This window comes from Geotrypetes seraphini, chromosome 16 (assembly GCF_902459505.1).
Source record: "Geotrypetes seraphini chromosome 16, aGeoSer1.1, whole genome shotgun sequence".
In the NCBI taxonomy this organism is placed as follows: domain Eukaryota; kingdom Metazoa; phylum Chordata; class Amphibia; order Gymnophiona; family Dermophiidae; genus Geotrypetes; species Geotrypetes seraphini.
The window spans coordinates 34,294,680-34,312,612 of record NC_047099.1 but is presented as its reverse complement, the minus strand read 5'-3'; the positions used below and the strand labels follow the sequence as shown (position 1 = coordinate 34,312,612).

Here is a 17,933-nt window from a genome sequence, read left to right as displayed (position 1 = left end):
CTGGTTCTCAACCTGTTGCTCTAATTACTAGGGGGCTCCTCTACGCAGTAGGCCTTCCTCTGGTCCCGGTTAAATTGCTGTCTCCCAAACCACAGTTCTGTCTGGCAGAGAGCCGGACGTCGAGTGCGGTCGGGCAAGCGCCGGTTATGGCCCTGTGGCTTTGAGGAAGGCACGGTGGTATCATGCACGGTTTCTCCTGCTCTCGATATCGGCATCCAACATGGCTGCCTTCAGCAAGGCTGGTTGTGTGCATCATTTATGATGCTATGTTATAGTAATACGAAAAGCCCGGTGACGCGTTGGGTTGTTGCCGTGCACATGAGGTGACAACAACATAAAATAGCCTAGGGCTAAATCGGCCCTGTCTGTCTCTCTGGGTCTCAGTGACTGAATAATCTGTTTTAAACGGAAAACCGGCGGTGTGGGAAGCGATGCCCACCTGACACAATCAGTGCGATGGTTAGCTCGGGAATTTTCGCCCTCCTCTGAGCCACTATGAACCACTCCTCATCCTTGTCCAGTGACTTAATCCTGCTCCAGGAATGTCCGACTCCTGGTACAATTGCTGTGGCGACAGTAATGGGAAGGGGCCGTGATCGAGCGCACTCCTGATAGAAGCACATGTTGGCTTAATGCCCAAAACGCATCTACCTGGAGAGAACATTGAGTTGTAGAAATGCTTCCTGTACCTTATGCATTGAGCCAGTTAAAGTATGGGTTCACCACGTAATTCCTGAAGTTTTCCAGCTAAACATGTTGAAAGTCAACCCCTATGAAACAGAAGCAACCAGTTATTTGTTTCCGGAAACATCCCATCCCATATTCTTATTAACCACCGCACTTTCCTTGGCGGCACCGAGATTCTTTTGCCCAACTAGTAGCAGCACGGAAAGATGTCGGAATAATAATTAATAAGTGAAAATAGAGTCCTCGGGGATCACAACTCGAATAGAGTTGATGCACGTCAAACCCAAATCGAGTAATGTTAGGGATGCATCCCCGGAGCTCTCTTCTAGTGAAAATGCGTGCAATCCGCGAATCGATGAAAGTGAAAGTTATAAATAAAGCCACAACTGTCCGTTCTTAAATCAATTATATATAAGCGTCCAATGTAGATACACCAGCAGGTGGCAGCAAATTGTGCAGTGCCGTGGTTCCCGAGGAAGGGGTGTTTAATCCGCCCGAAACGGAGCCCCGTTGAACTGAAATTGAGCATGCTTTCAAGTCATATCGATGCACGATAACTACTGGGTTCCTTTTTTTTTTTTTTATTGTGGCTCCAGCTTTGCGGTTAAGAACAATTTTCAAGCATTTGACCTAAAGGACAGGTCGATAATCAAAACGGGTTTTTAGACACATCCAGAGACTTTTTAGGGCCCCTGAAACACACTGTGCGCCCAGAGCTGAAAGGGGCATTTTTGAAGGAGTGGTTAGGGCGAGATGTGCGCCGACCTAGACTTATGGCCTCTTGTAGGCTTTGCTGTGCTAATGGCCCCGAAGCCCGTAGAGATTTAAAGGGCTTCGGGGCAGCTGCCGCGCAGCTTTGTAAAAGAGTCAGTTAGTCGTACCGCAGGGATAATCAAAAGTTTGATGAGACTGCTTAGACCAGGGGTGTCAAAGTCTCTCATCGAGGGCCGCAATCCAGTCAGATTTTCAGGATTTCCCCCATGAATATGCATGAGATCTCTTTGCACGCACTGCTTTCAATAGATCTCATGCCAATAGATCTCATGCATATTCATGGGGGAAATCCTGAAAACCCGCCTGGATTGCGGCCCTCGAGGAGGGACTTTGACACCCCTGCCCTAAAAAGACCATTATAACGAATCCAACCATGCAGATTCTCTTAAATCAGGGGTGTCAAAGTCCCTCCTCGAGGGCCGCAATCCAGTCGGGTTTTCAGGATTTCCCCAATGAATATGCATGAGATCTCTTTGCACGCACTGCTTTCATTGTATGCTAATAGATCTCATGCATATTCATTGGGGAAATCCTGAAAAACCGACTGAAATGCGGCCCTCTAAGAGGGACTTTGACACCCCTGCCCTAAAGAGACCATTATAGCGCATCCAACCATGCAGATTCTCTTAAATCAGGGGTGTCAAAGTCCCTCCTCGAGGGCCGCAATCCAGTCGGGTTTTCAGGATTTTCCCAATGAATATGCATGAGATCTATGTGCATGCACTGCTTTCAATGCATATTCATTGGGAAAATCCTGAAAAACCGACTGAATTGCGGCCCTCGAGGAGGGACTTTGACACCCCTGCTGTATATGGTGCCATTATTGGCGACCATCTATAAAGCAGCCGCCGATCGCGTGCCAATCACACCACGGCACCATGTACAAAATCATGCCTCTGGGCAAGATAGGTGCTGGAAATGTAAGGCAGGGTTTTCTGGGCCTACGGTTTCCGGTGCCTTCCTATGTCGTGAATCGTGCGTCGCGCATGACGCTCTATGGAGTTTCTCCGCTTCACTTCCACGCTTCATCGGGAGCTGACCACCCATAAATCCAAAGACTGTAAATCAGACGTGAAAATTGACTTTGTTGCGCGGAGCAATCGGCATTCTACAAGGACAAAGCGTGAAAGTGAAACGGAGAAACTCCAGAGCATAATGGGCAATGCCTAGATCCAGCTAAGGAATCCAGGATTTAAATTTTCCCCTTTTCACAGCCTGGTTACGGACATCACAAAAGTATTATTCCATTTGGCTAAACTGGGACATTGAAGGAGGTTTTTATGACTAGTGAAAAAAGTTAAGTTTTCAGTAAAATGTGGGGGGTTACAACCCCCCACACCCCCCACAACGCGGCGCGATGTCTATTAAGTAAAGTGGGGGGGTTCACCCCCCCCCCCGTCGGAGCCCTAAAAACAGTAATTTAGAGCGGCGCGCGCCTCCGCGCTGCGCTCAATTGTCTGGGCGCGCCTTTGTCGCGGTGCGCTTTTGACCTGACACCGTATAAGAAACTGGGCAAGAAGAATTTCTAAACCCGGCTTCTAAGAGCACTCAAAGTCTTTTCCTCCTTTTAATTATCAAGTTATTGACTATACCCCCCACCCCTTTTACAAAGCCACAAAGAGTTTTTTAGCGCAAGCTGGCACGCTGAATGCTCTGCACTGTTCCGACGGTCATAGAGTTCCTATGAGCATTGGAGCATCGCAGGGCATTCAGCACGCCGTCCGGCACTAAAGACCTCTTGCATGGTTTTGTAAAAGGGTGTGTGGGTGTGTGTGTGGTAAATTAGTAAGTGAATATAGCTCTATTAAATTTATGGTATATGTAGAATGTTGCTACTTAGGATTTTAAAGGGGTTGAGGCTTGTGCAGGTGAGGACGGAGCTTAGGCATTGGTGGAATGAGGCATTATGACATCACAATCTGAGCTCTAGAATGTTGCTACTTAATGATTTTAAAGGGTTTGAGGCTTGTGCAGATGAGGACGGAGCTTAGGCATTGATGGAATGAGGCATTATGACATCACAATCTCAGCTCTAGAATGCTGCTACTTAGGATTTTAAAGGGTTTGAGGCAGATGAGGACGGAGCTTAGGCATTGGTGGAATGAGACATTATGACATCACAATCTGAACTCTAGAATGTTGCTATTTAGGATTTTAAAGTGTTTGAGGCTTGTGCAGATGAGGATGGAGCTTAGGCATTGGTGGAATGAGACATTATGACATCACAATCTGAGCTCTAGAATGTTGCTACTTAGGATTTTAAAGTGTTTGAGGCTTGTGCAGATGAGGATGGAGCTTAGGCATTGGTGGAATGAGACATTATGACATCACAATCTGAGCTCTAGAATGTTGCTATTTAGGATTTTAAAGGGTTTGAGGCTTGTGCAGATGAGGACGGAACTTGCAGGAATGGGGCAGGGGCAGGAAAAGAACTCGCCGGGGTGGGAAAATGAGTTCCCACGGGGACAGGGAAAATTTGTCCCTGTGTCATTCTCTAAATCAGGTTCTTTTGTATACCTTAGTGAAAGGAGCCCTTTGTGGTTGTTATTGATTTTGGTTTTAAATGTTTATTGATATCTGCCATCTCTCTGAGAATTAGTGTCTACGAACATTTTTTTTTCTTCAATTTTGATTGCATATTTTGAATTGGGAGGATGGTGTTCTTCCATTTTTCATTGATAATTGCAAGATTTTCTGTGCCATCAGACTGCTTCCTCATCCTCCCTCCCTCCCCAGCCTGACCCCTCAGCACTTTCTCTTCTTCAGTTAGTCCCCTGAAGAAGCTTCTGTTTAGGCTAAAACGGTTAGGGCTTTTCAGCTTGGAAAAGAGACGGCTGAGGGGAGACATGATTGAAGTCTACAAAATCCTGAATGGAGTAAAACGGGTACAAGTGGATCGATTTTTCGCTCTGTCAAAAATTACAAAGACTAGGGGACACTCGATGAAGTTACAGGAAGATACTTTTAAAACCAATAGGAGGAAATATTTTTTTCACTCAGAGAATAGTGAAGCTCTGGAACACGTTGCCAGAGATCGGATAGCGTAGCTGGTTTTAAGAAAGGTTTGGACAAGTTCCTGGAGGAAAAGTCCATAGTCTGTTATTGAGAAAGACGTGGGGGAAGCCACTGCTTGCCCTCGATCGATAGCATGGAATGTTGCTGCTCTTTGGGACTCCAGAACCCTGCTGCTCTTTGGGACTCCGGAACCCTGCTGTTCTTTGGGACTCCGGAACCCTGCTGCTCTTTGGGACTCTGGAACCCTGCTGCTCTTTGGGACTCCGGAACCCTGCTGCTCTTTGGGACTCCGGAACCCTGCTGCTCTTTGGGACTCCGGAACCCTGCTGTTCTTTGGGACTCCGGAACCCTACTGCTCTTTGGGACTCCGGAACCCTGCTGCTCTTTGGGACTCCGGAACCCTGCTTCTCTTTGGGACTCCGGAACCCTGCTGCTCTTTGGGACTCCGGAACCCTGCTGCTCTTTGGGACTCCGGAACCCTGCTGCTCTTTGGGACTCTGGAACCCTGCTGCTCTTTGGGACTCCGGAACCCTGCTGTTCTTTGGGACTCTGGAACCCTACTGCTCTTTGGGACTCCGGAACCCTGCTGCTCTTTGGGACTCCGGAACCCTGCTGCTCTTTGGGACTCCGGAACCCTGCTGCTCTTTGGGACTCTGGAACCCTGCTGCTCTTTGGGATTCCGGAATGTTGCTATTCCTTGGGTTTTGGCCAGGTACTAGTGGCCTGGATTGGCCACCGTGAGAACGGGCTACTGGGCTTGATGGACCATTGGTCTGACTCAGGAAGGCTAGTCTTATGTTCTTAGGCTCTATTTTTGACATTATATGTAGTTATCTTTGGCTTTTTTTAAATGTATGCATTACATAGTTAAGGCTCCCTTTTAGTAAAATTGGGGGTAAGCCGTGGAGTATGTTGCAGGAGAATGTGGTCAAAGTGACAAATATACCCCCCTCCCCCCTCTCCTTTACAAAGCCACAGTAACATTTTTAGCGCCGGCCGTGGCGGTAACAGCTTGAACGCTCATCGGAATTCTATGAGCGTCGGAGCTGTTACCATGGCGGCCGGCACTAAAGACACTAGTTCGGCTTTGTAAAGGAGGGGGACATTGAGTTTCAAAAGAGGACTGAACAAGTTCCTGGAGGAAAAGTCCATAAAAATGGTTATCCGCCGCACTTAAAAAAAATAAAAAGCACAGACGGTAAAGATAATCGTCCATCTATAGTAAAATGATGAAAAGTCATTAAAAAAATTTAGCAAAATTCCCCCAAAGCATTCTGCACAACCTTCAAGCTCATCATTTCACGTAATAACGATTTGTGAAAGCCCGGAGTGAAAAGACGCGGTGGTCGTGTGAGTCCACTCTTCAAGGTATAAAACAAAACCATAAAGGAAAAAAATATACTACCTTTGTCATTGGACTAACTTACCCCCCCCCCCCGAGCCTTTTACAAAACCGTGAAAGCAGTTTTTAGCGCTGAATTCTCTGCGCTGCACCAATGCTCATAGAATTCCTACAAGCTTAGGGAGCAGCGCAGCGAATTCAGTGCACTGGCCGGCACTAAAAAAAAAAGGGTGAGGTGAGAGTGTTAATGTGGTTTATTAGGTTTCAAAGGTAACCCTTCCTTCCTCCAGGGAGCTCAGAATGGTTTACATAAATTCAGGTACTCAAGCATTTTTCCCTGTCTGTCCTAGTGGGCTCACCTGGGGCTATGGGGGGGAGGGGGGGATTAAGTGAGCAGCGTGGGTTTGAACCCATAACCTCAGGGTGTTGAGGCTGTAGCTTTAACCACTGCACCACTCTAGAAACCAAAATGAGGTAGAAGTGAGCCAGGTATAGGACAATGAAGCCATTGTGACATCACTGATGAGGTTGGCTCTTATTGGTGGAATGAGGCATTATGACGTCACAATGCCAGATCTGGTTATCAGAGGCTGAAAGTTTTCACACTATTTATTTATTCAATTTTCTATGCCGTTCCCCCAGGGGAGCTCAGAATGGTTTACATGATTTTATTCAGGTATTCAAGCATTTTTCCGTTTGTCCTAGTGGGCTCACGAGGGGGGGGGGGGGGATTAAGTGAGCAGTGTGGATTTGAACCCACAACCTCAGGGTACTGAGGCTATAGCTTTAACCACTGCACCACTCTAGAAATCAAAGTGTAGTAAAAGTGAGCCAGGTATAGGACAATGAAGCCATTGTGACATCACTGATGAGGTTAACCCTTATTGGTGGAATGAGGCATTATGATGTCACAAGACCAACTCTGGCCATCACAGGCTGAAACTTGTCACACTATTTATTTATTCAATTTTCTATGCCGTTCTCCCAGGGGGAGCTGAGAACGGTTTACATGAATTTATTCAGGTGCTGAAGCATTTTTTCCTGTCTGTCCCCGTAGGCTCACAATTTGTCTAATGTACGTGGGGATTAAGTGACTTGTCCAGGGTCACAAGGAGCAGCATAGGTTTGAACCCACAAGTGCAGGGTGCTGAGGCTCTAGCTTTAACCACTGCAGAAATCAAAATGTAGCAGAAGTGAGCCAGGTATAGGACAATGAGGCCATTGTGACATCACTGATGAGGTTGGCCATTAGGCATTGGTGGAATGAGGCATTATGATGTCACAATGCCAGATCTGGTTATCAGAGGCTGAAACTTTTCACACTATTTATTTAATTTTCTATACCATTCTTCCAGGGGAGCCCAGAATGGTTTACATGAATTTATTCAGGTACTCAAGCATTTTCCCCTGTCTGTCCTAGTGGGCTCATCCGGGGCTATGGGGAGGGGGAGGGATTAAGTGAGCAGTGTGGATTTGAACCCACAACCTCAGGGTGTTGAGGCTATAGCGTTAACCACTGCGCCACTCTAGAAATCAAAGTGTAGTAAAAGTGAGCCAAGTATAGGGCAATGAAGTCATTGTGACATCACTGATGAGGTTGGCCATTAGGCATTGGTGGAATGAGGCATTATGATGTCACAATATCAGCTCTGGCCATCACAGGCTGAAACTTGTCACACTATTTATTCCATTTTCTAGACCGTTCTCCCAGGGGAGCCCAGAATTTATTCAGATACTCAAGCATTTTTCCCTGTCTGCCCTGGGGGGGTTCACAATCTATCTAATGTACCTGGGGCAGGGGGGGGGATAAGGAGTAGTGTGGATTTGAACCTACAACCTCAGGGTATTGAGGCTGTACCACAGCCTCCCCCCAATGGGGGAGGGGGAGGTCATAATGCGCCACACCTAAATGTCGACGCATTAATAGCAAGTTACGCTCGTATTCTAGCATAGCAATTATAGCCGTAACTGCTGATACCGAATTTTCTTAGCATGCACCTGTGCTAAGTGCCCATTTTCTGAATTTATCTCGTAGTGTAAGTACCGAGGATGCTGGGGGGGGGGGATTCCCTTGCAGTGAAGGGAATTTTGTGGGCTAGGGTTCACTATTCAGTGTCAGTGCTGGGGGGGGACGGGACAAAGTCAGCACAGGGGTTGTAATGGGTGGGGGGGGCACTAGTGTTAGGGCAGGGGACGTGGATGGGGTCAATACAGGGGATCTTGTGTGTGTGCTTGTGAGGGGGTGTCATCATTCCCTGTCAATTTAGGGGATGCTCTTGGGGGGGGGGAAGGAATCAGCATTGAAGGTCACCATTCGGGGTCAGGGGCGGAAGGGGAGGGAGTCACCAGAGACTGTCGAGGCGGGAGGGGCTCCCCAGTTGGTGTTAGATCTCTGCAGCACACTCCTGTATACTCACTGCAGAGGCACTGGAGCGCTCCTGGCCCGTGTCCCGTATATATAAGGGGTTGAGATGCAGCACTTCATAGCGACGAGGGAGAGGCGTGTAACCCCTTCGTGCCCAGGGCTCAGCTTAGAGAATAGACGGTCTCACCAGGAGGACCGGTGGCTGCTGGGGATGGGCTGGATCGGTTCCCACATGAGAGAGAGAGAGAACACGGGAAGGACACGGGCCAAGGATGCAAAGAAGGGGTGGGGTGAGGGTTGTGGTGAGAGAGAGCGAGGAGAGAGCGCAGTGAGCACCAGAGCCATCCCAGGGCTCCGCGGAGGGGGGAGTTCTGCGCTCTGCCCCCGGGGGGGATGGGGCTAAGCGACCTGTCTCCCCCCTGCAAGAAGCTGAGCTGCTTCTCCCCCGTCATGTGTCAGTGTAAACTCATCTGTAGCCACAGGACCCTCTCCCTCATGTTTGGCTGCAAGGTAAGGGGATGGGGGGCAGCTCGGGGGGGAGGGGGGGCAGGTCATTCTCAGAGGGTGGGGCAATCTGCAGCACCCACCCAGAGCCCCCTTCTCCTCCTACAGAGAGAAAGATCTCCCCCTGCGGTGTCTTTAACAATATGCAGCAGAGCCCAGGTGCAGGGACGGAGCCATCTCCGAGATTGGCATTTTGGGCCAATCTTGCAACTTTCCTGGGCACGGGTGGGGGTGTGTGAGAGAAAAGAGGGCAGTGGTGCCCTCAGCAGCTTTCAGTTTAGTGCAGGACGGATGGCTCAGCGTTTTCCAGGCATAATAATGTAACCTAATCGAATCTAATACAGAATATTACTTCCATGTGTCAGTAGTATCTCTGCCTGGGTCTTTTTAGTTAGGTTTGCACGTTTGTGTATTATTTCCTAGTTTCTCGGGTTGTGTATATTTTTTTTGCGTGTCTGTGTGTTGATGTTTCTTGCTTTTCTTGGGGCTATGGGTCCTTCTTATCTTTCTAGGGGGTGTAGGCAGGGCAGGATTAACCCTTTGTGGAACCCCAGGCACGTTGGCCCCCATCGTAATATAAATCCGTCCATATTCCACAGAAGGGGGTTCCCATATGGTTCTTAGAGGAATAGTGATAGAGGAGGAAGCAGAGCTGTTTTCCGACTCCTGCTGGTGCCCAAACCACGCTTGCTCTGGGCCGACTCTTTGGCCGACTCTGAAACAGCGACCGATGTTCCAACAAGCTTGCACGCAAATGATTTTCACGGAGGTTCGCCCGTAATCTCATCCGATAGGTTGCTGTGCGAGCAACTTTGACACGTGCGCAGAGTCGGTTCGAGGAAGCCCCAAAGCAGCCTCCCGCCACTCAGCTGTTGCGGCTTTTTTTCTTATGGCACAGATGTGCGCGTGTCACACACGCACAATATCTGACCCCATTAAAAAAAAACCGTGAACTGCCCCACCCCCGACGACCATCCTGATGACCCCCCCCCCCCCCCGATGACCCCAGAACCAAAATAGAGGTAGAAGGGATGCCCACTCCCTCCTGCCACTGTGACCCCCCTCCAACTCACTTGACCCCCTCCCCTTCTCCACCTTACCGAAAATTAGCAGGAGGGATACCCAGTCCCTCTTGCCACTGAATGAAAGGCGGACAATGATGGTTCCTTGAAACATAATAAACTTCCCCCTCTGCTCCTACAACCCTCTTCTATCCACTGGCTCTTCTTTCTGCCAGCAACTGGCTGACCAAAGCAAAAAAAAAAATCTGTCTTGAGAGGGTCCCTCCTAAACATTCTGGCCCTAGGCATGTGCCTAGTTTGCCTATGCCAGGCCTGCACAACTCTGGTCCTCGAGGGCCGAATCCAGTCGGGTTTTCAGGATTTCCCCAATGAATAGGCTTTGAAAGCAGCGCATGCAAATAGATCTCATGCATAGTCATTGGGGAAATCCTGAAAACCTGGCCTGGCGAGGGCCGAAGTTGTGCAGGCCTGGCCTATGTCTTAATCCTGCTCTGGTTGTAGGTTTCTCATGAGTGTCTTCCTCCCATTGGAGTGTGCTTCCTGGAGAATGTACTTTGCTGAAAATATCCATATCGGCCTTCCTCAGTCCCTGAGTTTTATACTCATACTTTTATTCGTGCACCTTTCCTCGCTATAGTAAAAAAAATCTCAACCCCCTGTAGGAGTGTTAACTCTGGAGGAGAGTGTGGTGCAGTGGTCAGAGCTACAGTCTCAGTACCCTGAGGATGTGGGTTCAAACCCTGCACTGCCGCTTGTAACCCTGGATAAGTCACTTAATCCTCCACATTAGATAGATAGGGAGAAACAGGGACAATGCTTGAATTACCTGTATGTAAACCACTTTGAGTGTGGCCTACAAGTCCCAATCCTTTTCTCTGATGTCATAATGCCTCATTCCACCAATGCCTAAGAGCCAATCTCATTAGTGACATCACAGTGGCTTCATTGTTCTATACTTGGCTCACTTCTGATATGGTAATGCATCATACTAGAAACTAGGAATTGATTTTGCCTTTCTCTCCTTCGAGATTCTTTCCTTTTCCCACGTTACAGATGGCTCTAGGTCAAAGAGACAGACCACAGAAGTTTCTGGAATCTGAGGCCACTACAATCGCCCACTGGGCCACGGAACCCCAATATGCCACCCACTGAAAAAAAAAAAAAACACCTCCCAAACTGTCACAAATCTCAGTCCTTCCCTCTAGAATTTGAAAGTCTTACTTTTTGGCAACCGTGTACTCTCACGCAGAGAAAATTTACCGACTCTTGAAAGGGAAACAGCAGGCCTGTCAGATGTACTAGGGAATTTTCCTATAGAAACAAAATGGGAGAAACCCAATCAAACATCTGGTCGTGTCCTGCAGAGGCTGTCCAGGCACTTCCTCCACTTCCCCCTTTTCCTGGTGAACGTGTTATCTGTTGTGATTGATCCAGCTGTACCCGACTGGCAGGAGGGTTTGTGAACAAAACCAACATCTTCCTATATTCTGGCACCTTGAAGGAGAACTAAATATATTTATACAGCACCCAAGGCGACTGCATTCTCCGCAGCCATGTCTGCCAGATCCACCAGGGCCTCAGGGGTCAGGCGCTCAGATCCTATAGCCCAGGGGGTGTCAATGTCCCTCCTCGAGGGCCGCAACCAAAGCAATGCATGCAAATAGATCTCATGCATATTCAAGGGGGAAAATCCTGAAAACCTGACTGGATTGCGGCCCTCGAGGAGGGACTTTGACACCCCTGGTCTAGGTAGAAAGTTGGAAGGGGGCTGTGCTATGATGTGAGTGTTGACATTATTTCATACTGCTGTCAAGTGTAAAATGGTGTTTACTGGCTAAGCACAATTATAATTTCACCTTAATAGACATCGCGCCGGCGTTATGGGGGGTTTGGGGGGTTGTAACCCTCCACATTTTACTGTAAACTTAACTTTTTCCCTAAAAACAGGGAAAAAGTGAAGTTTTCAGTAAAATGTGGGGGGTTACAACCCCCCAAACCCCCCACAACGCGGCGCAATGTCTATTAAGTAAAGTGTGGGGGGGGGTTCCCCCCCACGCCCCCCGTCGGAGCCCTAAAAACAGTAATTTTGAGTGGCGCGCGTCTCCGCACTGCGCTCAATTGTCTGGGCACGCCTTTGTCCCGGCGCGCTTTTGACCTGACACCTTTTATCAAGCCGTACTAGAGGTTTTTTTTTTAAATCGCATGCTACGGCAGTAAAACCTCCAGTGTTCATAGAATTCCTATGAGTGTCCAAGCTTTTTACCACAGCGGCCCACCATAAAAAAAACCGCTAATGCAGCTTGATAAAAGGGGGCCTATATTATCTAACTTGTGTTTTTTTAAATCAAACTTTTCAAACCTCGTATTAATGGTTATTACAGTTTGGTCATTTTTATGATGTTTTGGGAGGTACGTAGACGAAAGCGCGGGAGGACAAAGGAGCTTAGACAGAGGCACGCAGGACATCGGCGCGCCGGATTAAAAGTTAAATCGTATAAAATCACGAAAGGCATAGAGAAGGTGGAGAGGGGCAGATTCTTCAGACTAGCGGGGACAACAAAAACAAGAGGTCATTCAGAAAAACTGAGAGGGGACAGATTCAAAACGAATGCAAAGAAGTTTTTCTTCACTCAGAGGATGGTGGACACCTGGAACACGCTTCCAAATGAGGTAATAGGACAGAGTACAATACTGGGTTTCAAAAAGGGACTGAAGGGGATTGCAGGGTATAGATAGAAGGTTACTCTACAGGTCATAAGCGAAAAGCGTATGACAGTTTTAGGGTAGGAGCACTATCAGGTCCTGGACCTGAGGGGCCGACGCGTGAGCGGACTGCCGGGCACGATGGACCTCCGGTCTGACCCGACAGGGGCAATTCTTATGTTCTTATGTTCTTAAAGCACTCCGAGGGAGTGTTGGGGGGAACCCCCCCAGTTTACTTAGAAGTGTTGGCACTGCTGTTGTGGGGTTTGGGGGGGGGGAACCTCCCATTACAGAGGAAAGTTTTAGGGAAAAATTTTAAGGAAAATTTACAGTTTTTAGGGAAAAATGACAGTTTCCTCTCTAAATGGGGGGGGGGATTTCCCCCCCCCACCTCGGAGCGCTTTAAATTTAACTTTTAATCCGGCGCACATTTGTCTGAGCTCCTTTGTCCGCGTGCGATTCTCTGGTGTGCTTTAGTCCCGTCACCGTTTTGGGGGATGTATGTGTGTAAGTTGGTGAGGTTTATTCCTTTTTTTATTTCATTGTAATCTGCACTAATGTCTTTTAACAAAGGTAGCAGAATATAAGTTTTATATTATATTGTACTGTATCGCCTTGGGTGAATCTGGTCTTGAAGGCAAATTAATAGATTCCAATAAATCATATAAATAAATATTTAAGGCAGTGATTCCCAACCCTGTCCTGGAGGAACACCAGGCCAATTGGGTTTTCAGGCTAGCCCTAATGAATATGCATGAAGCAAATTTGCAAGCCTATCACTTCCATCATATGCAAATCTCTCTCATGCATATTCATTAGGGCTAGCCTGAAAACCCGATTGGCCTGGTGTTCCTCCAGGACAGGGTTGGGAATCACTGCCCTAATGAATATGCATGAGAGAGATTTGCTTATAATGAAAGTGACAGGTATGCAAATCTCTCTCATGCATATTCATTAGGGATATCTTGAAAACCTGACTGGCTGGTGGTCCCCCAGGACAGGTTTGGGAACCACTGATTTAGGGGGTGAGGAGAGAAAGCTGCTAGACCAGGGGTAGGGAACTCCGGTCCTCGAGAGCCGTATTCCAGTCGGATTTTCAGGATTTCCCCAATGAATATGCATTGAAAGCAGTGCATGCAAATAGATCTCATGCATACTCATTGGGGGAAATCCTGAAAACCCGACTGGAATACGGCTCTCGAGGACCGGAGTTCCCTACCCCTGTGCTAGACCATGTGAGGGTAGGGAGAGGAAAGATGCCACACCATTTTGTGTGGGGAGAGGGACGAAAGAAGGGAGATGCTGGACATGGGGAAGGAGGGAACATGAATGCAGAGAGAAGATGCTGAATTGGAAGTGGATAGGGAGAGCAAGATGGCAGATGATAAAAGTGAGAGACATCAGAAGAAGGCTGACAGCCAGATAGGGCTGGGAGAATAGTCTGAGGCTGGGGCTGAGAGAAGAGGACTGGAATGGGTGGTAGTGGGAGAAGAGGGCTGACTGGAAGATACTGGGGATAGGAAACGGGACTGATGCTGGCAGATACTGGCCTATGCTGGAGTTGAGGAATGAAATGAGCATGGCAGAAGGTAACTTTTCCTCAGGCTAATTTCAGTGTGAGGGTGCCTAAGGGCCTTGCAACAGTGTGAGCAGTATGAAAATGACTTTCTTATGGGGGTTATGCTTTTGAAGTCTCAGAAAAGTGATTCACGTCACCTGTGCCACTAAGCCAGTGGTCTCAAACTCGCGTCCCGGGGGCCACATGCGGCCTGCCAGGTACTATTTTGAGGCCCTCGGTATGTTTATCAAAATCACAAAAATAAAAGTTTCTTGATCATATGTCTCTTTAGCTATGAATGACAATATTATTATTAAGATTTAGCCAAAAGGAAAGATTTTACCTCATGCAAAATTGTCATTTCTTTAATAAGATATTGACTATTTTTTCAGAGGTCCTCCAAATATCTACTAATCCAAAATGTGGCCCCGCAAAGGGTTTGAGTTTGAGACCACTGCACTAAGCTCTTCATCAGAGTAACTTTCAGAGCACACGTCTCTGTTCTTCACTCCTGAGTAACTCACCATTCCTTCTGTCTCTTCTCAGAAATATCGCTATCAAGATGAAGACAGCCCGCCTCTGGAGCACAGCCCTGCGCACCTCCCTAACCAGGTAAAGGCACCCGAACTGGTACACGTTTCCGAGAAGAACTTGTCTCAGATTGAGAGCGTCCACGGATACGTCTCCCATTCACACATCTCACCAATGAAGGTAGGAGGATGCTCTCACTTTTGCCCTGCTCCGTTCACGGGCTTTGCGGTCCCTGGATTTCTTTGTCTTTGGAGGTCTCTTGACTGTGTCTTTGATGGGAAGCCAACAGGAGAAGGGGGGAAGGGTGTTGTCGAGGTTTGCTCGTTTAATTTTGGCTCAGTTTTGCCGTTTCTGTCTTGGCAAATGTAGAGTCCTACTTGGACATTGTCAGCTGGAGGTTTGGCAAAATCTTTTGAGGCTGGGGTTCTGTTAAGCTCTTTTCTCGACATAGTAGCTTGGGATGGCACAAATGGAGATACGCATGAGCGATCATTGGCTGCTTGCGATTTCCACCCGCATGCTCTCGCATTTGGTTGCATCCCTCATGTACAGGTTCTGGCCAATAGAAGAACTCTCCCAGCTGGTTGCACACCACACCTACCCACTCTGACCAACAGAGAAGTTCTCCCAGGTGCCTGCACACCAGTTTACATTCTAGCTATCTATTTTCCCTTCCTTTTCCTATGTCCAGTAGAAGATCTTTTTGATTTCAAAGATTTTATTCTTGTTCCCCTACCTTACGTATTTCCCTGCTATAAATAATGTATTTCTAACCTCCTCCCTTTTGTTCCAGTTCGTCCAAATGTTTAGTTTGTCTTTTAGCTGTTCACAGACCTTAATGTATTCCCTTTTTTTAATTATTATATTATATACACCGCCTTGAAGCCTGACTATGCGGTATAACAAATTTTTAATCAATTTGGACACTTGGAAGTTCTCTCCAAGCCTGCTGCACCAAATCCCATCACCTTTGACCTATTCAAGAGCTTCCAAACTATCAGCAATCCAATGGAAGAGCTTTTCCAGGAGCCTGCACTCTTTTCCTTACCGTCTCACATTCCCTCTTCCCCAGCTAATGACCTGCAGAATAACTTGGAACATCCCTCCCCTTCAGAACCACAGAACTCTGGAACAATCTCTCATCCCCGCTCAGAAATTCAAGCTCCTTCCAATCCTTCCGCAAACACTTGAAAACTTGGCTCTTTTCAAAAATCTAATCTAATTCTTCAGTATCCTGTCCCTCTCTATCTCCTTAGTCCCTCTCATATATCCCCTCATTGTAGTTCCTTTCCTCTTAACTCTGTAAACCGTACCGAGCTGCGGAGATGGCGCGGTATACAAACCCAAGGTTTAGTTTAGTTTAGTAACTCTTCCAGCTCTATAAATTCCCTCCAGAGGTTTGATCTGTGCTTGCTTCTCCAGACTGTGGCCAATACTCGTTAAAGAGTGCCTGGGCACCCATTGAGTCTCTGACCAATAAAAGAGCTTCTAAGGTGTCTGTATTCCTTTCCGCAACAGAAGAGCTTTTTCAGACACCTGTGGTCCCTAGCATAGTTTCTGACCAACAGATGAATCCAGTCCATAGGGTTATATACCGAATCATTCCCAAGTCCTGGGGCTCGACTTGGTTTCCATTATTGGTGTAAAGGGGAAAACAATAGAACAGAAAAGAAGTCAAAATTAATTGGCCCACCACGATAATAAATAAAATCAATTTTTTGCATCCATCTAGAGCTTGTTGGAGAAAATAGGTTTTCAGGGATTTCCTAAATAGACGAGGAGAGATAAGAGAGCTAATCTCGTAAGGGAATTCATTCCAAATAGTCGTAAAAATGTATGACAAAAGATCGAGAGATATATCCCATGGTTATAACGCCCTCAACAGAAGGGAATGAGAGCTTAAACATTTGAGAAAATCTTGACCTTGTAGGTCGTAAGGAATTAAATGAGCTAGCTACTAACGATGTAAAGATACCACGTATAATTTTAAAAATTATACTAGCGTATTTAAATATGATGAAGCGCCCCAGCCGCTCATGGTCTCTTCCATTCCTTCAACCCAACAGAAAATGTTTTCCCAATTGGCTGTACATCCTTTTCTAGTATTTTTTTTTTTTTTCTGTTTCCCTGTCTTTTTATTCTCATGTTCTGTTTCAAGAACACAAAACTGACTTAGAAAACCACAAGTTAACTGAATTCTGGCTCTTCCCTCGTGTAACCTTCTTCTGAACTCTGGAGAAGTCCTAGCAGAGAAGCAATAATCAACGCTTTTTTTAAACTTATTTTTTTATTGAATTTTCCTTTTAACAAACTCACATATATATATATTACAGTTTCCCTCATGCATTTCAAACTCCATCCTTCCCAGAAGTCAACACTGCCCCCACGCCCCCTTCTCCACTCAGGCTCACTCATCCATCTCCCACCAACCACTGCCCCCCCCCCCCCAGCTCATCTGTCTAATCAGTATTTTCCAAGCTGGTCCTGAAATATGTAATGTAATTTGTAATGTAATGTAATTTATTTCTTATATACCGCTACATCCGTTAGGTTCTAAGCGGTTTACAGAAAATATACATTAAGATTAGAAATAAGAAAGGTACTTGAAAAATTCCCTTACTGTCCCGAAGGCTCACAATCTAACTAAAGTACCTGGAGGGTAATAGAGAAGTGAAAAGTAGAGTTAGAGGAAAAATAAAAATCAAATAAACATTTTAACAAGACAGCATGAATTATTTCTATAGTGCTATCAGACATACGCAGTGCTGTACAGAGTCACAAAGAAGAAAACAGTCCCTGCTCGAAAGAGCTTACAATCTAAACACCCCTATGCCATTCAGGTTTTCAGGATACCCACAACGAATATACATGGAAGAAATGCAGATACAATGGAGGCAGTGTACGCAAACCAAACTCGTGCGTAGTCATTGTGGATTTCCTGACCACCAGACTGGCCTAGCGGTCCTCCAGGACCGACTTAGGAAACACTGGTCTACATCACTGAACAAAATGGAGAGCCTCACCCAAGCCACGAGACCGCCAGCAAAGCCATGACCCACTTCCTTCATTGCAGGCGGCTATAGAACGGAATTAATTATTTGCCGCATCATTTGAGGACTGTATTAGATATTAAGAATTGAAGGAAACAGCTAATGCTTTTACCAGACCACCATGGGCAACATTTATGGTGTAGGAGGAATGTAGAGGTACAGGACTTCCCCCCAAATTCACGGGGGTTCCGTTCGAGGGACATAAAAAAAAAAAACCACGTGAATACGGTGTTTCAGCTGATCGAAGGCAGGAGAGGGCAGCTGGGGTGCCAGCGGGTGCTTAAATTGCACTTACGAAGCCGGACTCATTTTCCGACCGCCTCTTCCTGGTACTAAAGTCATGGTTACACCAATCAGGAGCTGCTTTGATATGCCAGATAGC

General features: G+C 46.9%; 1 protein-coding gene across 3 annotated transcripts in view; it reads left to right on the top strand.

Moving 5' to 3' along the window:
* DLG4 (discs large MAGUK scaffold protein 4) overlaps window positions 1-17,933 on the top strand; it is a 196,663-nt gene that overhangs the window by 94,193 nt on the left and 84,537 nt on the right. Inside the window, exon 3 of one of the 3 annotated variants that reach the window (XM_033925295.1) lies at window positions 14,517-14,582. Coding sequence is in view for 1 of the 3 variants with exons in the window: in XM_033925296.1 (XP_033781187.1) it covers window positions 14,676-14,681 (6 nt within the window). In the remaining 2 variants the exon portion in view is untranslated. The other 2 variants (XM_033925296.1, XR_004537285.1) reach the window with 2 other exon arrangements.